General features: G+C 39.7%; 1 protein-coding gene across 2 annotated transcripts in view; it reads right to left on the reverse strand.

Annotated features, from left to right (window-relative positions):
* Ttn (titin) overlaps positions 1–21,567 on the reverse strand; it is a 278,254-nt gene that overhangs the window by 58,912 nt on the left and 197,775 nt on the right. For both annotated transcript variants that reach the window (XM_017794905.1, XM_017794904.1), the window contains 30 exons: positions 21,081–21,510; positions 19,458–19,766; positions 19,188–19,336; positions 19,069–19,101; positions 18,848–18,977; positions 18,454–18,753; positions 18,043–18,360; positions 16,825–17,121; positions 16,417–16,716; positions 16,015–16,329; positions 15,773–15,921; positions 14,324–14,474; positions 13,952–14,233; positions 11,319–11,621; positions 10,520–10,822; positions 10,140–10,421; positions 9,746–10,045; positions 9,334–9,636; positions 8,923–9,231; positions 8,526–8,807; positions 8,123–8,422; positions 7,746–8,039; positions 4,686–7,652; positions 3,542–3,862; positions 3,157–3,441; positions 2,762–3,061; positions 2,163–2,465; positions 1,496–1,771; positions 1,077–1,376; positions 226–528 (listed from right to left, as the gene is read on the reverse strand). In XM_017794905.1, coding sequence (XP_017650394.1) covers positions 226–528; positions 1,077–1,376; positions 1,496–1,771; positions 2,163–2,465; positions 2,762–3,061; positions 3,157–3,441; positions 3,542–3,862; positions 4,686–7,652; positions 7,746–8,039; positions 8,123–8,422; positions 8,526–8,807; positions 8,923–9,231; positions 9,334–9,636; positions 9,746–10,045; positions 10,140–10,421; positions 10,520–10,822; positions 11,319–11,621; positions 13,952–14,233; positions 14,324–14,474; positions 15,773–15,921; positions 16,015–16,329; positions 16,417–16,716; positions 16,825–17,121; positions 18,043–18,360; positions 18,454–18,753; positions 18,848–18,977; positions 19,069–19,101; positions 19,188–19,336; positions 19,458–19,766; positions 21,081–21,510 — 10,894 coding nt within the window. The remainder of the gene's footprint in view (positions 1–225; positions 529–1,076; positions 1,377–1,495; positions 1,772–2,162; positions 2,466–2,761; positions 3,062–3,156; positions 3,442–3,541; positions 3,863–4,685; positions 7,653–7,745; positions 8,040–8,122; positions 8,423–8,525; positions 8,808–8,922; positions 9,232–9,333; positions 9,637–9,745; positions 10,046–10,139; positions 10,422–10,519; positions 10,823–11,318; positions 11,622–13,951; positions 14,234–14,323; positions 14,475–15,772; positions 15,922–16,014; positions 16,330–16,416; positions 16,717–16,824; positions 17,122–18,042; positions 18,361–18,453; positions 18,754–18,847; positions 18,978–19,068; positions 19,102–19,187; positions 19,337–19,457; positions 19,767–21,080; positions 21,511–21,567) is intronic.

Genomic DNA, 21,567 nt, shown 5'->3' on the forward strand with positions numbered 1-21,567 from the left:
CACCCCTACTGCTAAGTGACAAACTCAACAGGATGACAGTCATTGAATGCTGTTCATTGTCTAACCACTATCTACTTTTGAGTGCTTGCTATACATTTACAAGAAAGACATATGTGGTATATTTTCAAGGTCAGAGTTAGGACCTATTCCTGAAGGGAAGTACTAATCTTCAGAAGTTCCAAGATTTAAATGTGCTTCCACAATTCTAAAAACATAGTTACTTACCAACTGGCATTCTTGCAGTCACATATTCTGTTGGTTTGCTGGGTGGGCTGGAGCCAGCTTTGTTTAAGGCATAGATTCTAAATGAATATTCCAGACCTTCTACAAGGCCAGCACAAGGATATTCAGTTGACCGGACCATAGCATCGTTAGCTTTTACCCAGAGCAAACTGTTTCTTTCTTTGCGTTCAATCAAGTAACCAGTAATGGGGCTGCCTCCATCACTGTCTGGTCTGTCCCATGCAACAAATATGCAGTCTTTGTTGACTTTAGTGACTCGTGCATTCTTTGGTTCGCTAGGAACGTCTAAGGATAAAGACAGAAATGTCAATTTCCGTTTTAAACTAAGAGATACAAAGAAATCACACACACACACACACACACACACACACACACACACACACATAAATGCTTTGGCCTCCCAGGATCACCGTGTTTCTTAAAGCATTGCTGCACAAGCATGTGGACCTGAGTTCAAATCTCATCACCCATGTTAAAAGCCAAGTGTGACCATGTGTGTGCCTGGAACCCTAGCATTGTGGAAGGTGGTTTAGGAAATTTGCTGGAGCTTGCTGGCTACCAGTTTCTCTCCAAGTGTGCCTGGAAGTTTGTCTTTTAGGTGATCTCAGATCCTGTTCACTTAACAATCAGCACTGATCTTCACAGAGCAGGCTCTCTGATAGTCTTCACTGGCCTCCACACATGAGTGCATAGGCATGTACACTTGCACACATACATGCACATACACCATACATGTCACACACACACACACACACACACACACACACACACACATGCACCCCCCCATGCACACACACACGCATGCATATATTTCTCCTTGAAAAAAAACTCACCAAATGGGAACTTGGCAAGCATCTTTGGAGATGTAAGAGGCTCTGAAATGCCAAATCGGTTTTCAGCACGGACCCGGAAGATATACTCCTGGCCTGGGATCAGCTTTCCAACCCTGCAGGAAGTCTTTGTGACTGAGGCTAGAGCTGTGACCCAGTCCCCTCTGCTTACATCACATTTCTCCACTATGTAATTGGTGATGTTACTGCCTCCGTCCTCCAGGGGAATGTGCCAGGACAGGGAGCAAGCATCGGCATCTATATCAGAAATGTCAAATGGAGGCTGAGGGGGCCCAGGAGCATCTATGAGAACCAAGAGGAAGGAAATGTGAGACCAGGGATTTGATAGAAAAAGAACAAACAACAACAAAACTTTTCTGATCTCCATATTTCAATGTCCATTTGTCTCATGTTTAACCTACCCATGACTGTAACTTTGATTTTCTGAGTGTCTGTTCCAGAGCTGTTCTCTGCTGTGAGGCTATAGTAACCACTGTCTTTCCTTGTGACATCTTTTATAATCAGAACTGAAGAGTTGTCTGCTTTGTGCACGGCCAGGTGGCTAGATGTGACAACTTCATCGTCTCCTTTTTTCCATTTACAGGTGGGGTGAGGTTTTCCGTATACATGGGCTTCAATTCGGAGTTTCTTCCCAGCTTTAATCGTAATTTGCTCTGGCATAAGGATCTTTGGTGGCACTGGAAGTAAAAAGGAAACGCGTTTTCTCAGGTGGGGAACTTTTCTAGTGTTTTTCAGATTGCAGGTTGTGGCTCATTAAGGGTTTCAAATTAATGTTTGCATTTATTTCAATGTTTTCAAAAAAGAATTTAAACAGAACATGTCAGATAGAACCTGTGTAAGGGTAGGTATTATTTCAAGAAACTTCTTTTAGTTATTGATGTATGTGTGTGTTGTCTTGATTTAAAGTTTATTTACAATGTGTTATGGGTTCAAATATTTGAAAATCATTGTTTTCTACTGTTTTTCAAGTATTTGGGGAACTAGATCATTCACAGAGAAATGTCTACCTAACCAAAGAAAATCCTAGCGTTTTGATGACGTGGTATAAATGTCGTAATGACTACGTACACAGCTGTTCTTTGGCTTCATAGACCCCTTCGGCTTCTCTTGGCGCGCTGACTCCAACAGCATTTCTGGCTGCTACTCTAAATTTATATTTCTTCCCTTCCTTTAGGCCAGTGACAACAAGGCTGAGGTCTTTTACCACAGAGTACTCTGTCCAGCGATCTGCAGGCTTATCTTCTTCTCTGTAACTAATGATATAGCCATCAATTTTAGCACCCCCATCACGCAGGGGAGGCAACCAGGCCAGTGTGGCGCTGTACTTTGTCATTTCAGTTACTTCAAGTTTTCTTGGAGGATCCGGCTCACCTAGAAGAAAAGCAGAATTAAAAAAATTAGGCAACTTTAAATTTGCCTTTGTTAATGTACTTAAGAGTTCCAATTTGTCATTTGCATCAAAATATATGAAATGCGAAGTTCAGTATTTTGAAAGTAAAACGTAAGATGAAGCAGCTAACAAAAGTCTTCCCTGAGTGAGTTAGTTACGACTCTCTTAGGGTTTCCACATACCAAGTCCCCTTTAGTAGATTATGATTGTATTGCTATCTTGACCTTGCTAGGCTAGAGGACTGGGGTTAAAAGGAGGAAGAAGGGAGACTGCTTACTTAGAGGATCTGATGCAAGCACAGGTTTGGGGATGTCTGTTGGGACGCCAGGGCCATATTCATTGACAGCAGTTACTCTGAAGAAATACTCATTCCCAGGGACAAGATTGGTAACATTGAAGCTTGTTTTCTTCACTTCCGGGGTAACTGTTGACCATGTTTTTCTTTCTGCCTCACGTTTCTCCACAATATAATGTGTCACTTGGCTCCCCCCATCATTTTCAGGAGGGGCCCAGGATACATGACACGATGTTTTAGTGACATCAGAAACTTTTAAATCAGACACAGGTCCAGGAGTATCTGAAAAGAACCACAGACTCAGAACATGTTTCATCATCATTCTGACTAACTTATTTGATTTTGGAGATGGAGGAGCAAGCTTTTGGCTAACCCACCTAGTACTCTGACATTCACAAATACAGCCTTTTCTCCTGCTGGGTTTACAAGGGTCAAGGAATATTTTCCTGAGTCATCACGGGTGGAATTGGGGATGACAAGGAAGGCCATGGTGTCAACCAGATCAACTTGTCCTTTTCTGACCACATTGTCAATACCCACTCTTCGCCATGTGACTCTGGGGGCTGGTCGCCCTCTCACAATCGCAAATAGTCGAATAGGGCATCCTGCTCTCACTATGACCAGTTTTCTCATGCTGGCATCCAAATCGATCTCTGGAGGCTCTGCAAATAACATGAAAGTCATGAGTCAACTATTAGGAATGCAGGGAAATCACATGGAAAATGAACTGTGAATGAATCCATCATTAAAGAAGAGCCTCACCTAGTATTTCTTTAGGTTTGATGGCTTCCTTTAGTTCTGCAGGGCGCCCGATGCCAACTTGATTCTGGGCACACACCCTGAACTCATATTCTTGGTTTTCATCCAAGCTGGTGACAGTGAATTCCATTCGAACGAGTTGAGCTGCCGCATTGCACCTTTTCCAGCCCTCATCTGGTGATGCATCTTCGATTTTTGGTCTCATTTCCACGACATATCCAATTATTGGTGCACCACCATCATAGACTGGTTTTCCCCATGAAAGAGTTATGGAACTTTTGGTTGTATCAACCACCTTGAAATTGGTTGGTGGACCAGGAGGTTCTGAAAATAAGTTACATAAAAATAGTTGCATACATGATTAATGACCACTAGTAATTCTATTATTTTCTTTTCTCTTTGTGTATAGTATATGTGCGTGCTCTTGTTTGTATGTGAGTGCATATGTACATTTGTGTGTGTGTGTGTGTGTGTGTGTGTGTGTGTGTGTGTGTGTGTGAGAGAGAGAATACATTGATCCAGACTTTTTAGACCTCATGTGAGTGCATATGTACATTTGTGTGTGTGTGTGTGTGTGTGTGTGTGTGTGTGTGTGTATGTGTGTATCTGGAGGACAGAGGTTGATATCAGGTGTCTTCCTCTATTGTTTTGCATCTTATTTTTTTGAGACAGGGTCTCTCACTAACCTGTTGCTCACCAAGTGGTTAAACTGGCTGGCACCTCCCAGGATCTGCCTGTCTTTGTCCTTCACTCAGTACTAGGGTTATAGACATGCGCTGCCATTCCTGGCTTTTTACATGGCTCTGCTGATCTGGATTTAGGCATTATGCTAGTGCGGCAGGCACTTTACCCACTGAGCCATGTCCCTAGCCCCTTGATATTTTAATGTATAATTTTATATAGGAAATCCTCAATCAAAAGTATGTAATTGACCTTCTCAGTTACTGAGACCTCCTTACTTGCCATTATAAAACTTAGGATATACCTCTCTATTTTTTCAATGTGATGTGGTAAAATGTCTACTTGAAGAAACATGAGCTAAAACAAGTATTTTTGGTTTTGATATTATAGATTAAGGTGCCTGTCTGATTCTCCTGTAGTTGAGATTAAGAATTGGTATGATATCAGAAAAAGGAGAGCATCCTACCTATGGGGTCCTTTGCCACCACTGGTCTTGATGGTAAGCTTGGTTCTCCAATTCCAACTTCATTTTCTGCCTTGACTCGGAACTGATATTCATGTCCTGGGAGGAGATTCTGTACTTTCATACGTCTCTCTGGGACAGCATTCTTGTTAACAGGGACCCATCGTACTCCATGTTTTTCTTTTTTCTCCAAAAAGTACCCTGTGATAGACTTCCCGCCATCATATTCGGGGGGATTCCAAACCACAGTCATTTCTTCTTTGCTTACTTTAGTGACTTCTGGAGGATCAGGGCGACCAGGCCTGTCATATTTGGTTTTTGCTATGACTGGTTTACTTTCTGTTGGAGGGCCTGTGCCTATTTTATTTTCTGCACGGACTCTGAAAATATATTCATTTCCTTCTATGAGACGAGTCACTGTAGCACTTGGTGTCATGACATTAGCAGAATAGGTAGACCATACCATTCGTTTGCTCTCACATTTTTCTAGAATATAGTTTTGAATTTCACAGCCACCATCATCTTCTGGTGGATCCCAGAGGATAGTACACCTATCACTAGACACATCAGTAATTTTCAGGTTTCTTACAGGACCAGGCTTATCTAAAACATTGACAGTGGCATAGGCCACAAAGCTGCCAGCCGTGTTAGTTGCTGTAACTACATATTTACCACCATCACTTCTCTTTGCTTTGGTGAGAGAGAATTTAGATGACTCAGCACCAGTATCAATCTTGACCCTTGGTGATCTTGTTAAATCTGTTGCATCTTTGTCCTTGGTCCAGGTAACTTCTGGGAACGGTTTGCCCCTAACACCTGCCTCAAGTCTAATGGTATCCCCTGCTTTGACAGTTAGCACCCCACTTAATTTCAGATCGAGCACTGGTTTCTGTAAGTCTTCCTTTACGACAACTTCCTCTGTCCTCACCCAATCACTTTCCCCACCCTCATTCTTTGTTTGCACTCTGAACTCATAAATCTGGTTCTCAACACACTTGTCAACCGTATAGTGAGTTTCTTTGATGCTTCCTTTGTGTACTCTCTCCCAGTCGGCAGAGCCCTTCAGTCTCCTCTCAACATGGTAGGATAGATTTGGGCTGCCACCATCATAATCAGGCCGCCGCCACTTTAGATAGACAAATGTCTTTCCTTTATCTGCAATATGAAGGTTTTCAGGCTCACCTGGTCTGTCAATAGGGTTAATGGCCAGAATTGGAGTTTTGGTTTCAATGGTTGGCCCAACACCTACTTTATTCTCTGCACAAACTCGGAAATAGTATTCATTGTTGGCTAACAGGTTGGCCTTGACCAATCTCTTGGTGGCATCTGAAGCAACAATTGACCAGCCTTTCTGATTTGGTTTACGATACTCTACTATGAAATTTGTTATTTCTGAGCCACCATTATCTAGTGGGTTTTCCCAAGAAATTGTACAGTTTTCTTTGGTTACACTGCTGACCTTCAGGTTCTGGCAAGGCCCAGGTCTATCAAGAACATTAACAATGGCTGAACCTTGGGCATGTCCGCTGCTGTTCTTAGCTGAGATTATATACTTGCCATGGTCAGCTCTAATGGCGTCTTTAATTTGTAACTCAACACGAGGTAGATCATGAATTAGGTCAACCCGCTTTTCTTTGACCAGTACTTTGCCTTCCTTAGACCAAGTTATATCTGGTTCAGGTCTGCCTTTGACTCGAGCAAGAATGCGGATAGTTTGGCCCACCCTAACGGTGATAATGTCACGACAAGTAACATCAAGTTCTACTTCTGGAGGATGAAGGATGTCTTTTGCAATCACAGATTCTGCTAGTTCTCTTGGCTCTCCCTCACCCACAATATTAGCTGCCTTTATGCGGAACCTGTACTCATTCCCTTCGATTAGCCCAGGTACCCTGAAGGCACACTGCCTAATGAGTTCATCTTTATTAATCCTGTCCCACTGAGCTGTACCAGGTTTCTGACATTCCACTACGTATCCTAGAATGGGGCTGCCACCGTCACTGAGGGGCTTTGTCCACACCAAATCAGCTGATTCTTTGCTCTTGTCTTTCAGTTTAGGATTGATAGGTGGTCCAGGTGGTTTGATGGGCCGGCAAGCTTTTATTGGGTCAGAACTTGGGGATGGATTGCTCAGTCCTGCAAGATTTTCAGCAAAAACTCTGAACTCATATGTGTTTCCCTCATAGAGTCCAGTCACCCTGAACTTCAGATCAGCAATAGGTGTTTTGTTGACCCTCACCCATTTTCCAGTTATTTCTCGGCGTTCCACATAATAACCAGTTATTGGACTGCCACCATCAGATTTTGGCAGTGTCCAAGAAACCATTGCAGCATCTTCCGTAATGTCAGTAACTACTGGTTTGCCAGGAGGAGATGGAGGGTTGAACTTGTGTTTAGCAACAGTAGGTGTGGAGTCAAGGGGAGGACCAACACCCATCTTGTTCTCTGCTTTGACTCGGAAAACATATTCACAGCCCTTTTGGAGATGTGGGATTTTCAGCTTCAGTTTACTGCTTCCTGCAGAGACAACACCCCAGGTGCCTTTCCTTGTATCTTGTTTCTCAACAATATAGTTTATCACAGGGCTTCCTCCATCATCCTTAGGTGGTTGCCATGAGATAGTCATATATTCAGGGGTGACATCCAGAATATTAATCGGACCTGTTGGTGGACCAGGAACATCAAGAACAGTAAGATGCACAGCTACTGTTTTGGTACCGGCTGCATTGGAAACTGTGAGTTGGTATTCCCCAGTGTCTTTCCTTAAGCAGTTCTTAATGGTCAGCACTGATGAGAAGCTATCAGTCTCAACCGTGTAGTGATCGTCTGTCTTAATTTCAGTCCTATCAGTCGTCCACTTTGCAGTGGGAACAGGTACACCTCTAATGATGGCAGGGAATCTGGCTGTGGTACCAGCTTTTACCACAAGTCCTTCAATTAATTTCACATCTAATTCCACAGATGGAGGTACTGGAAAGAAAACACGAGGGCGTTAGATTTGGATTTTCACAGCGTGACTAATTTAAAGAAGAAATTAAATAATAATACCAATCCAAAAGTTACCTAGTTTTTCCTGGCATTCTATTGGGATAGTTGTATCAGGGAGACCAAGACCTACAATATTTTCAGCTTTTACACGGAATCTATAGGTCTTTCCTTGTTGTAATCCTGTAACAACACACTCTAAGTTTTTCACAGTCTTGAACTTAATCCAGTCCTGGGCACCTTCTTCTTGATATTCTACCAAATATCCAGTGATTGGAGAGCCACCATCACGATCTGGTTTGTTCCAAACAAGGGAGACTTCAGTCTTGTCGACGTCTACATGGTGTAGGTCCTTGGGTGGCCCTGGGGGATCTTTGGAAGAAAAGTTACAATGAATAAGCAACAGTCCTAAAACCAGTGAAACAATACTTCTGTATTCAGAGAAAGTAACTCACGGAGAGGATCCACAGCCTTGATAGGTTTAGGTGTTTCAACAAAAGGACCACGTCCATATTGGTTCTCAGCAGCTACTCGGAAGAGGTATTGGCTTCCTTCAGTCAGATATTTGGCCATATGACTCTTTTTCTTTGATGTAGTTGAAAGAGGTGACCACTGAGCAGTGGCAACATCTTTCCTCTCAACCACGTAATTGGTTATAACAGAACCACCATCATCCAGTGGTTCCTTCCAAGTAAGGTAACAAGAATCTTTCCTAATTTCACTGACTTCCAGGTCTCTAGGTGGTCCAGGTTTATCTGAAAAGTATTAGCAATAGTTATATAAATGATTGAATACAAATGACGAGAAAAACATGTAATAGAGTTTATTTTTAATGTCATAAAGTGTTAAAATTCTTACCTAATACCAATACTTTTACTGAGACAGTTTTGGAACCAGCTGGATTCTCCACTGTTAAGGAGTAATTTCCACCGTCTTCATGGGCAGCATTACGAATTTCAAGCTTGCTTCCAACGGGAGTAATGTCAATTTGTGCTTTAGTTGGTGCATCCCTGTCTTCTTTTTTCCAGGTTACTTTTGGGAATGGCACTCCCTTGATAATGGCACTAAGTCTTAGGGTATCACCAACTTTAATATGCTGTTCTCTTGCCATATTGGCATCAAGAATCAGCTCAGGAGGTTCTAGAGTAAAGAAGAAAGTACCTTCAGATCGGATTCATTTATGCATATTATAATTAAGCATATACAATCCGATACCTATTTACCTTGAAGTGGGAGATCAAAACATTTTACTCACCAAGTCTGTCCTTCACTAGGACTGGTTCAGGAACATGAGCTGGGTCTGATTCGCCAGCTTCATTGACTGCAAGTACTCGGAACTTATACGTTTGACCATCCCGAAGACCGGTGACTTTATATTTAGTTTCAGGGCATGACTCAGGAGTGTGATTGGCTCTTCTCCACTCTTCATCGCCAACTTTCTGGTACTCCACAATGTATCCCAGTATCTTGCTCCCACCATCATGACGTGGTGGCTGCCAAGTTAAATCAACTGAATTACATGTTGTATCTACTGCTTCAGGATTAACAGGTGGACTTGGTTTAGCTACACAATGAAAGAAGAAATTAAAAAGAAGTTAAAATGTAGTTGGAAAAGTGTGATAATAAGAAATGAATAAATAAATGAATGAATACTTTAACACTATACCAATTGGATCTCTAGCAAAGACTGGTTTGGATGGTGGGCTTGGATCTCCAATACCAATTTCATTTTCTGCAGAAACCCGGAATTCATACTGACATCCTTCTAGAAGATCAGGAACCCTAAATTTAGTGTATGGATGAATAGGCTCTTTGGTAACTCTAACCCATCGTTTGGACATAGTTTCCCTCTTCTCCAAGATGTAGTTTGTGATGGGCTTTCCTCCATCATTTGGCTTGTTCCAGGTTACTAATGCAGAGTCTTTGGTGACTTCTGTGACAATTGGCTGTTCAGGTGCATCAGGAACTCCTACAACAAATGTTAGCACAATGGTTAAAGTTGAATTCTTCCTATTAACTCTGTTAAGTTCTGAGTCACCAATAATAATAATAATAATAATAATAATAATAATACATACTAAAACGATCTTTAGCTTTCATTGAATCAGACACTAGAGGATCACTTATTCCATACAGATTCTCAGCATATATCCGGAAGATATAATCTTTTCCTTCAAGCAGTTTAGGAACTTTACATGTTGTTTTAGCACTGGCAGATGTCACAGGCATCCAAATGTCTTTACCCAATTCTTTCTTCTCAATAATGTAATTGGTAATTTCACTACCTCCATCATCTAGAGGTGGCTTCCAAGAGATAACCATGTATTCTTTGGTCACCTCATCAAAAATGACAGGTCCTACTGGTGGTCCAGGACGGTCTACAGAAAAAAGAAAATTACAGCCAGAAATATTATTACCACTTTTGCTTTTAAAAGGACAGAAAGCCAATTATCCTTGCTAAATAGTACTTACCAACAACATTGACTTGACAGAAACCTTTCCTTGAGCCTGTACTGTTCTCCACAACTACACAGTATTTTCCAGAATCTGAACGTTTGGACTTGGTCTTCTCTAGAGCAAGTGTTGTTGGTGTGGTCTTTATGTGAGTACGGTCATCTTCTAGCACATCAGCTTCATCTTTGAACCAGCTAACCTTAGGCTTGGGTTTGCCTGAGTAACGGCCAGTGAGGGCAAAAGCTTCACCGACCCGGACTGTAAGTTTATCTCTGAAATCGAGGTCAAGTGTTGGAGGAGCTAAAATTGAGAATTATAAACATGAGTCATCTTTGCTATCTTAGAACAACTTTACACACATGGAAGTTTTCAAAGTATAAAATGGAGTAGACACATACCCAGCTCATCCTTGCAAGTGATTGGCTTGGTGCAGAAGGATGGTTTGCCTTGTCCAACAATGTTGACAGCACTGACACGGTACTCATAGGTATCACCTTCTTTTAAACCTTTAACAGTGTATTTTCTGCTAAGTAGGTTGTCATTTGTCACTTTGTGGAATTTCTCAGTGCCAATGAGTCGGCTTTCTAGGACATAGTTAATGATTTCTGATCCACCATCATATTTAGGAGGATTCCATGTCAAAGATACAGTATTTTTAGTAACCTCCTTGACTTCCAGGTCTTCAGGTCGCTCTGGTACAGCTGTAGGTATTGTTACAATGAAAAGGATGTCAAATTAAGAATGTAGTAGAGTGTAATAAATACCCTTTTCTGGGGATTATGTTTAAAAATTAAACTATCTGCTTCAATAAATTATAAAAGTATTCTCACCATACAACTATTAGAGCTATAAAGAATCTAATTTTTTCCATTGATAGATGAGGAATTAGTGCTTCATTTAGATTAATTTAGGAAAGGTCTCTAGAGTCAGTATTTTGAGAGTTAGGGAAATAATTCAGTTTTACTTATGCCATTGAGTAGATATTTAATTTGATTTATACACATTCCTGCAATCTCTTTCACAGTCACTATTCAAATTTAATGAAATCAGATACTGAGCAGTTGTCTAAGTGAACACATGCACACACACACACACACTCAAAGACACATGTGTGCACACATTCACTCACATATACCAGTCTTATATCAAATGAACTGAGATGTGATTAAGCATACATTTGTTTTCAACTGTACTTACTTATTGGATCTCTGATGACAAGAGCATTTGGTGTCTCAATAAATGGGCCCATGCCAACACTATTTTCTGCCGCAATTCGGAAAAAGTAGGATTTTCCTTGAATAAGACCCTGTACAGTAGCATTTTGTCGAGTGACTGTGTATGTCACAGGGGTCCACGCTCTTCGATCAGCTTCCCTTTTCTCAATGACATAGTTGGTGATTGGAGAGCCTCCGTCATCTTCTGGAGAGAACCATGTCAGTTTGCAGGAGTCGTTGGTTAGGTTGTCAGAGAGGAATGGTACGCCAACAGGTCCTGGGACATCTGGGAATAAGAGGAAAAAATTTCAAGCCATTTGTTTTTAATGAACTCCAATGCTCAACATAGGCCAACTGTCTTTAAAGTGGAGACAAAAATATGGTACTGAAGAAAATAAGGGTTTGTGCCTATTATAAAGTAGTATTTTTCTGCTATGCTATCTGTATTCAACCATCTATATCTGTACATTTATACATCTATATTATCTATCATCTATCTATGTATCTATCATCCATCTATCATCTATCTCTATCATCTATCGTCTATCTATGTATCTATCATCCATCTATCATCTATGTATCTATCATCCATCTATCATCTATCTCTATCATCTATCACTGTCTATCTATTTATCTATCTATCTATCATCTATCTATCTATCTATCTATGATCCATCCATCCATCCATCTATTCATCACCATCAGTATGTGTAGCAGGAGGCCGCCAAAGATGGCACGGACCCAGAGCCCCGGGATTCAGCAAGAATTCACTTCACTTCTTGGTCCGCAAATAGCCCTGTCGAAAGGAGCCCACACCTCCGTACCCTGCTGGCGAGCCCAGTGACTGCTGACAGATTGCATGGCGCGGACCAATCAGAAAACAATACGCTGACTAAAAGGACTTGGGGGCGGATAAAAGAGAAATATAAAGCCTGCCCCCTCCTGCATTAAACGAGCTTGCAGCACCTCGCCTAGTGCTTGCTTCTCATCTATCTATCATCTATCATCTATCTATCTATCATCTATCTATCTATCTATCTATCTATCTTTCCATCTTTCCATCTATCCATCTATATCTTTTTAACTCAGGCTCTCACTTTATTGCCTAGACTAGCCTTGATCTCACAATTCTCTTGCCTCAGCCTCTTAAATAGCTGGTATTAGAGGCATACACCACCAAAACCAGCTCAACTATATTTTTAAGTGAAGGAAGTTTGTTTAGTCATTGGTTACTATGGTTAGAGTAATAGGTGAGGAGAGAACAAAATTCCTTTAAGAAATGTGAGGCAGGAGGGAGTTGCAAGAGAGGGATAGAGAGTATCTTGATCATTTGTGTTTTTTCCAAGGGTGAAATAGGGACAGATGTTTTATTCCAGGTGACCACTGAATTCATGAGTAAAGAAGATTCAGAATCTCAGGAGGGCTTTTAGAGGTTGGAAATTTAAAATGGAAGCACACCAGTTCACCAACAAAAATAATAGTAAAAAGGATTAGAAACTTGAAAGTAACCTAAAAGCTTATAGGATTATTGATGCATGAAAAAGCTTTCTTATTTATTTATTTATTTATTTATTTATTTATTTATTTATTTATTTATTTATTTTTATTTTATGAAGGACAACTGTTAGCTGCCATGTGGGTGCTGGTATTCGAACCTGGGTCTTCTTCAAGAGCAGCCAGTGCTCTCAATTGCTGAGCCATCTTTCTAGTCCTGAAATAGTATTCCTTATACCGTCTTAGTGTCACCTGTCTTAATAGAGGACTGACCACTGTTATATGAAATGATAGCAGTTTGGAGGTGTGGCTGTAGTTAGATGTGCAGTCTAGGTAGGGCAGCTTCACTTTCTAAGCGAATCGGGGATTAAAGCAGGCAACCTCAGGCATCAAAAACCTGTGGAGTTGAACTCTATGTTCGGTGACTAACAATGCAATTTGGTTACCAAATATGCTGCTTCTCTTTGAATACAGAATTCCTAAAAGAGATTTCTTGCATTGTTGTGTTAATTAGTAAATAAGGACAGAGTTTCATGATTACGAAAATGGCTATTACTGGTGAAATTGTAAGCATTCATGTGCGTTTTCAGAACGATGCTTTTAGGGAGGCCATGTAGTCACATGTAGGTCCTTATGGTGACATGTCTTATAAAAATGTAGCATATAAAACTTCATGTGGGGCTGGAGAGATGGCTCAGTGGTTAAGAGCACTGAGTGCTCTCGCAGAGGACCTGGGTTCGATTCCCAGCACCCACATGGTGGCTACAAACCGTCCTTAATTCCAGTTCCAGGGGAATCCGAAGCCCTCATCTGATCTCCACAGCATTGCATGGCATGGGTGCACTCACACACATGCAGGCAATATACTCATGCACATAAAATAAAAATAATAAATAAAATATTTAGAAAAACTTCATGTATGGTAGGAGCACAATAATACGGATTGCATATAGGATTTAAAAAAAGAGGGAAAAATTAAAAATTCTAAAATGGACAGTGGACTGTGGATGATTTTTATTTTCCAAAATGTTTTCAGCACAGTTTTATTACAACATAGCTTTGTTGTAAATGTAATCAAAATACTGATTGTAAAAGTTGTATGGACAAATTGAAAGTATTTACCTAATACGTCAACAATAATTGTCTTCTTTCTTTCTCCACCTTCATTTTTGGCAAGAAGAGAGTAGATGCCTTGATGGCTCCTCTGGCAGTTCTTGATGACCATGGATGAGCTAATGGCTGTAGTCTCAATGGTGGCTTCTTGAGGTAAGGCTCTTTCATTCATGCTCCAGGTGACAGTTGGAGGTGGTTTTCCAGATACATAGGCGATGATTCGGATCACTCCTCCAGCATGGACCACTATCCTGTCTCTAACACTGGCATCTAGCTGAACGTCAGGTACAACTGGGAAGCAATTGAAAATGGCAAATATGACTTCCATTTTTCAATATGTAGCATAGATATTCATAAAAGAACAAAAGTATTGGCAATTACCGATTCTGTCCTTCATTTCAATAACATCTGTGACTTCTCCTGGTTCTCCAATGCCAGCAATGTTGACTGCTCGCACTCTGAATTTGTAGAACGCTCCTTCTTTTAATCCAGTCACAACAAGTTTTGTTCCTCTTACTTCTTTATCTTTACCCTGGGGAAATTCATAAAAAATTTAAAATTACAATATTTCTAATATGTAGAAATACATATTTCTAATACATAACATTGCACTTTAATAGCTTTCTCAATGTAACCACAGCCTAATTACTCTTCTCAGGAAAATTATTGCTGGTTTTGGTTTTAGGAATCAGAGATTATAGGTATGAGTCAGCAGAATAACCTGCCAAGAATTGTGCTTAAAAATTAGCAGGAAATCATGGAAAAAAATGATACTGCTCATTTGTTCAACCTTTTCAGGGTTCATAAGCAAAAGATAAGTCAATAACATGACTTAACTTTTGATTGTATAATTTTCTTTTTCATTTTTTAAATTATTTTAATCAGATACATAAAGATTAGAGATGCATGTGCAAACATCTAAGTGTTAATAGCATTGAAAATGAGTTTTTCTGTATGAAACAGTTTAAAATGAAGTGGAGATCTTTTTTAAAGGTTAAAACCTCATTCAATTTTATGTCTTAGAGGGTTTATACTGAGTTCAATATTGTATAACTGTATTAATTCAACTGTGAACCTAAACATTTATAGCCACTTTTGAAAGAGATGCATCTTTACTCTGGAAATTGTTACTGAATATGTTAATGTTGTAATGAAACACTTCTTCTAATCATGTGGTTATTAAATAAATAATTAAAAATATTTTATTTATTATTTTTATTTTATGTGTATGAGTGTATTTCCTGCTTGTATATAAGTGCACCCGTGTCACACAATGCCCATGGAGGTCATAAGATCCCTTGGAACTGGCATTACAGATGGTTGTTAACCACCATGTGGGTGCTGGGTATCAAACTCTGGTCCTCTGCAAGAGTAGCTAGTGCCCTTAACTGCTGAGCCATCTTTCCAGTCCCTCAATTTTTATTTTTAATTGATACACCACAACTGTAACTATTCATGTGATACTGTATAATAATTCACTATGTATAAGTAATGGGTAGTGATAAATCAAGATAATAAACATTTCCATTCCCTCAAACATTTATTTCTGTTTAGAACTGTCAAATGCTTCCAGTTTGCTCTAAAATCTATGATAAATTATTGTAAACTATAGTAAACCTACTGTATGACCTCTAGGTTTTGTTCTTTCTATCTAATTATTTTATTATTCAGTGAGGATGTCCATTTTTCCTCCTTGCCCTGATCTGATTGGGTCTGACATTAATCTTTATTTTCCTGATTTTTAATTATAAAAACATAGAAAAAATAATGGGATTGAGAATAACTACTATATTTTAAGTTTATTTGTCCTTAAAGCAATGTTTTAGTTACCTTTTCCCATTCTTCTTTTCCTTCTTCTTTATATTCAACAATGTATCCAGTCACTTTGGATCCACCGTCTTTTAATGGAGGAGACCATTCTAGGTCCACAGATGATTTTGTCCAGTCTGTCACCTTGGGAAATGGAGGGCCAGGGGGAGCTGGAAAACACCAGTATACATTAGTATTCTTAATTTCCATGGCACTTTTGGAAACTGAGATTTTTTTTTTAAAAGAATGATTCCAGGGCTTACCAACAGGATCTCTAGCAGTCACTGGATCTGAGGGCAGACTTGCTGGACCTACACCAGCAGCATTGATCGCATATACCCTGAACTGATAGTCGGAACCTTCAATGAGACCAGTCACTTTATAAGAAACACCCAGGGTCATGGCTTTGATGGGATCTCGGTTCACTCTCTTCCATCTCTTTGAAGTGGTATCTTTCATTTCTAGCCAGTACCCAGTCACGGGAGACCCTCCATCATATTCTGGCTCTTCCCAGTTGACAGTCATGGAGTTACGAGTCACACTGCTGACTGTTGGCTTATCTGGTGCCCCAGGGACGGCTATGAAAAAAATACATTAATTAACAAGAAGTTATTAAAAAACACAGAAAATAATGACTTTGTGTACAAAACTGTTGCACTACTTACAGAAGAGGTTTCGTGCTGTTTCAGGTTCACTGTCAAGTGGCTCTCCAATGCCAAATTTATTCTGGGCCATGATTCGGAATACATACTGATGGCCTTCCAGCAATTTGGGAATTGTGTGCATGCACTCTTTAGGTTCACTGGAGACATGTACCCATGTCTTCCTGTTAGCTTCTCTTTTCTCAATGACATAGTTTGTAATCTTAGACCCACCATCATCTTTAGGCGGAAGCCAGGATAATGTCATTTGATCTGCTGAAATAGATTCAAACTTTATGGGTCCCACAGGGGGGCCAGGACGACCTAAAATAGTTTAAAGAAAGAATATTTTATTAGTTGAATGATTTCAAAGCCAAATGTTATTTATAGATAGAAAAACATACACTTTTAACCAAACAATGCAATCATTACCAAGGACATTCAGTCTCATCTCCTTTGATGCTGTTCCTAGGTTGTTTACAGCTGTGATAGAGTATAAGCCAGTGTCACTCCGGCGAGACTGAGGAATAACTAAAGTGCAAGTGTCGTCCACCACCAGCTTGTTGACATGGGTGTCGTAGACTACAGGTTCTTTATTATCGGGCTTCTTTGGAGGCGCTTTAAACCAGGTAAGTGTTGGGAATGGCACACCTTTAATTTTGGCCACAATGTTAACATCAGTTCCTTCTTCAACCTCCATGAATTCTTTTAGCTCAATTGATGGTGGACCTAGATTATTAACAACAAAACATATTATCAGAAAGAGCAAAAAGAACTAAAGGATAGAAAGTAGAATTCACAATGATTATAAAGCCTGTTTGGATCTATAGTAAGACTTTATAGTCTAGGTTGATATAAAAAATGGGTCTGTCTTTAACACAGTTACACTAGTTTGGGGGAAAGATCCTTTATTGGATATACATGCAGTCATCCATCAGCTATTGCCTCTCCCTTATCTGGTTTCATTAGATATGTGAAAATTCAGGGAAGAGAGGAGTGAAGATCATAGCTTAGGTTTGGGACTTTGGCCATGCTGCATTCTTCAATATTTTGCAGAGTGATGAAGTAATTTCCATGCTCACTCTGAGGGTCTAACATTAACCCTCATAAGAAACATAATTGCTGGTAGAAGCCAAAGAATTTTCTATTTTCTACAAATTGTATATGATTGTGCAAAGGATTAGAAATATAATTCTCATACTTAGGAGAATAGAACAAATATATAGAATATTAATGTAACAAAAATTAAAAGCATATTTGTATGTGTGTCATATCTATTAAAACTGATATGTGCGTTCTCTCAAACAGAAAAAAGTCTTGAGTGGGAAAGTATATTGTTCTTAGCCCTTGCTAAGAAAGTTACTTACTTTCTGCCCTTAATAGGGAGCATGCCGAAAAATTGCCCTATTCTGATAACTAAAAATAGCTTGCCTTGGAGAAAATCACAAGAAGGAAATTATACTTGTCTTCTTGTTTAGAGGAAAAGTAATCTGCGAGGACAAGTGCTAGTTCTGTCCATGCTGGGGTTATCAATAACTGAGTAATGTGCCCACACATATGCTCAGCCTATAGGAGTGCACTGTCTCTTTATTTTGGACTATTATTATATATGTAGATTCCTGGAGAGGAAATTTTCTGTCAGGTACTTACATGTCTGGTCTTTGACAATCACAGGACCAACGGTTGCTGAAGGCTTGCTGACTCCTGCCTCGTTGACAGCCTTGACTCTGAATTCATATTCCCCACCCTCTACGAGGTCTTCAACCGTAAACTCTAGTTCTTCCACATTACGCTTGTTGCACTGTCTCCACGCTTCCTTCTTCTTCCCAGTAGGATCCCATGCAAGACACTCAACAATATAGTGGGTGACGGGGGAGCCCCCATCATTCTTTGGAGGTTTCCATGACAGATGCACTGTGTTCTTTGTTATAAGTCCAATCTTGAGCTTAATAGGAGGATCAGGGGGATCTGGAAACATAGTTGCAGGAAGCATTAAGCACTACTGTTAATAATATAGCTCAATTTTGAGAAAATATTTTAAATTTTGGTTTTAAAACTTACATATTGGATCTCTGGCAGTGGTCCTCTGAATGGTTTCCACAGGTGGGCCAATACCGAAACGATTTTCTGCTCGCACACGGAAGAAATACTGCTGTTCGGAGATGAGATCTGGTACTACAAATGTGGTGCTTCCACAGTTTGGGTTGACTTTAGTCCAGGCTTTTCCATCAATGGTCTTCTTCTCGATGACATAGCCTTTGATCCTGTCTCCTCCATCATCATCTGGCATCTTCCATGAAAGTCGGCAACTACCCCTTGTGATGTCACTGACCTTCAAATCTTTGGGTGGACCTGGTACATCTGTTGAATGCAAATCACAGTATAAACAAAGTTCCTTAGATGCTTTAAAATAATTTGGTTTTTATTCTGTAACAACTATTAAATTCTGTCTTACCCATGACTTTAACTCTGCAATTTGCAGTCTTCTGTCCTGCTTTATTCTTGGCTGTGATGCTATATTTGCCTGAATGAGATCGATTACACTCTGGAATAATTATTACCGATGAGTTTTCAGCAGTCTCCAACTGTACAAAGAAAATTATATCATACATTGAATGAAATCATGGCATTACTAAAGCCAATCATATTCTGATTTAATCATATTCTGATTTTTACCTGTGCATCTTCAGGTATATCATGAACTCCATCCTATTAGAGAAGAAGATAGTTATTTTAAAATACTCCTTCTAGTAATTCAATGGAAGACACAGAAAAATTATAGATTTTTTTTTTACCTTCATTGCCTTCTTTGCCTTTCCGTCAAATTCCCAAGATGATTTTGGTGTTGGGCGTCCCTTGATGACAGCAGGGATTCTAATCTGTGAGCCAGCTTTACAAACCAGGCAGTCTTGTGCTCCAATGTCAATGAAAACCTCTGGTACCTCTGCAATATCACACATAGTATAACATGTTTAGATGACACGTCTCAAAGAAGTAATTGACAGATTTCCATAGATTAATTTCAGATCCGAAGGTGAACACACAAGTTGAATGAGAACTAGTACCTTGAATATCGGTGGCAGGAATCTCTCCAGTCGTGTCACTTGGTTCAGACTCCCCAGCTTCATTGACAGCTTTCACTCTGAATCTGTATTTCCTGAGTTCTTTCAGATTGGGCACCACACATTCACAGGTAGTCAGAAGTTTGTCAGGTTCATTGACTCTTTTCCAGTCAGTAGTACCTTCCTCTTGCATTTCTACAATGTAGCCTTTGATTGGGCTGCCACCATCTTTGGCCGGTGGTTTCCATGCTAGTGAGATGCTTGACTTTGTTTTATCTTTAACTTCTGGGCAAGAAGGTGGCCCAGGTGGGTCTAATAAGAAACAAACAAGCAAACAAACATCGCACTTTGAAGGTAATGGAATGCTCATTTTGCATACCATGACTCTTTTGCTATGCCAGAATATATTTTATTGTAGCCTATTAAAATTTTTAAATAGAAATGTTGAAGGTACAGGAATATAAGAAATAGTCTACTTTCCTTTACATTAATGCAAACCAGAAAGCAAACAAATACCCGAGAGAAGAAGAGTCACTCACTCCTTCTACGTAGATCTACACTCTATGGGCACATGTTTGGTGAAATGCTATTTTACTTTTGAGATCCATCTGAAGAGATTCTACAGTATATTTTTATCTAAAATTTTATTTTCTACAATATGAAAATTCAAAAAAATGTTTTCCTCACCAGCTAGACAACTTCTGAGTACAAAGTAATCTTAATGCTCCTTAGGGGCAGAATCAATGTTTCCACTAATCATATAACAATACTTTCTGAGAGTACTTAACAATTAAAGAAAATCTTTTGCTCTAATTGTGTTTTTAATCATAGCCCCTTCCCCTTGTGTTTAGTACAGATCCTTGAATAGTCCATGTTCAATATTAATTTACTGAATGAATATATGACTAACATGCATATGTGTACTCTCTATTGTATGAGAATAATTTAAATATTTTAAACAAATAGTTGAATTTTTTCTTCAGCGAATATAATCAGGGATGTTATAGGAAATATACTTAACTATTAATGTCACAGTATTTTAATTTTTTTTCTTGGTCTTTTTGAGACAGTTTCTCTCTGTAGCCCCAGCTGTCCTGGAACTCACTATGTGGACCAGGGTGGCCTTGAACTCACAGAGAGCCTCCTGCCTCTGCCTCCTGAGTGCTGGGATTAAAGGCATGCACCACTATGCCTGGCCCCACAGTATTTTAATTTTTGAACTGATCTGTTTGTATATATTTCCGCAAGATTTTCTTTATTTACCCTCAAAGATGCTGCCTAAGAATTTGGTGTCTTTGCTCAACAAATATTTAACATTTTACCTTTTTATTGAATTCCTACAATAGGGTTTGTCTCTTTGATAAGAAAACAATTTCCATAGTAGCTAATGACATAGAGGTTTATTTAAACTTATAGAGAGAACAGGACCTTATAGCACAGGTCTTTATTATTATGATTAAAAATACTAGTTTCCATTCAAGAGTTTAGAAACTATTTTATGTAGGTATATACATATGGACATACTTCAATGTCCATGGTTTTTAGTAAAAACTTGAGAAATTCAAAGGTAATCTATTTGGTAACTTTGCCCTTTGGAAACATGTCCCAGAAATAAAGCATACTTACATATGGGATCCCCTGCAACAGCTGGGTCAGATGGCTCACTGGGAGGGCCAATTCCTGCAGCATTTATTGCCATGGCCCTAAATTGGTATTTCACACCTTCAATCAAACGTGGAACATTGAATTCCACGCCCTTCAGGCCCACTTTGGTTACTGGTGCCCGGCTAACACGTGACCAGTAGGCACCACCCTCTTCTCTCTTCTCCAGCCAGTAGCCAGTAATTGGTGAGCCACCATTGTCCAGAGGAGGAGTCCAGCTCACAAGCATGGACCCTTTGGTGCGCTCCAAGACTTTGGGTTTGCCAGGAGGCCCAGGAAGACGATATGGATCTTGAATGACAACTTTATCTGATTTGCACTCATCACTCGTTCCATATTTATTGACAGCCCTCACGCGGAACTCATACTGACCATTGGGGATAAGTTTCCAGATCTAGAAATTAGAATAATAGAGAAATCAAAATAAATATGCTTAGATTGATGTTTACTC

The sequence above is a fragment of the Nannospalax galili genome, unplaced genomic scaffold (assembly GCF_000622305.1).
Source record: "Nannospalax galili isolate Female #2095 unplaced genomic scaffold, S.galili_v1.0 scaffold346, whole genome shotgun sequence".
In the NCBI taxonomy this organism is placed as follows: Eukaryota; Metazoa; Chordata; class Mammalia; order Rodentia; family Spalacidae; genus Nannospalax; species Nannospalax galili.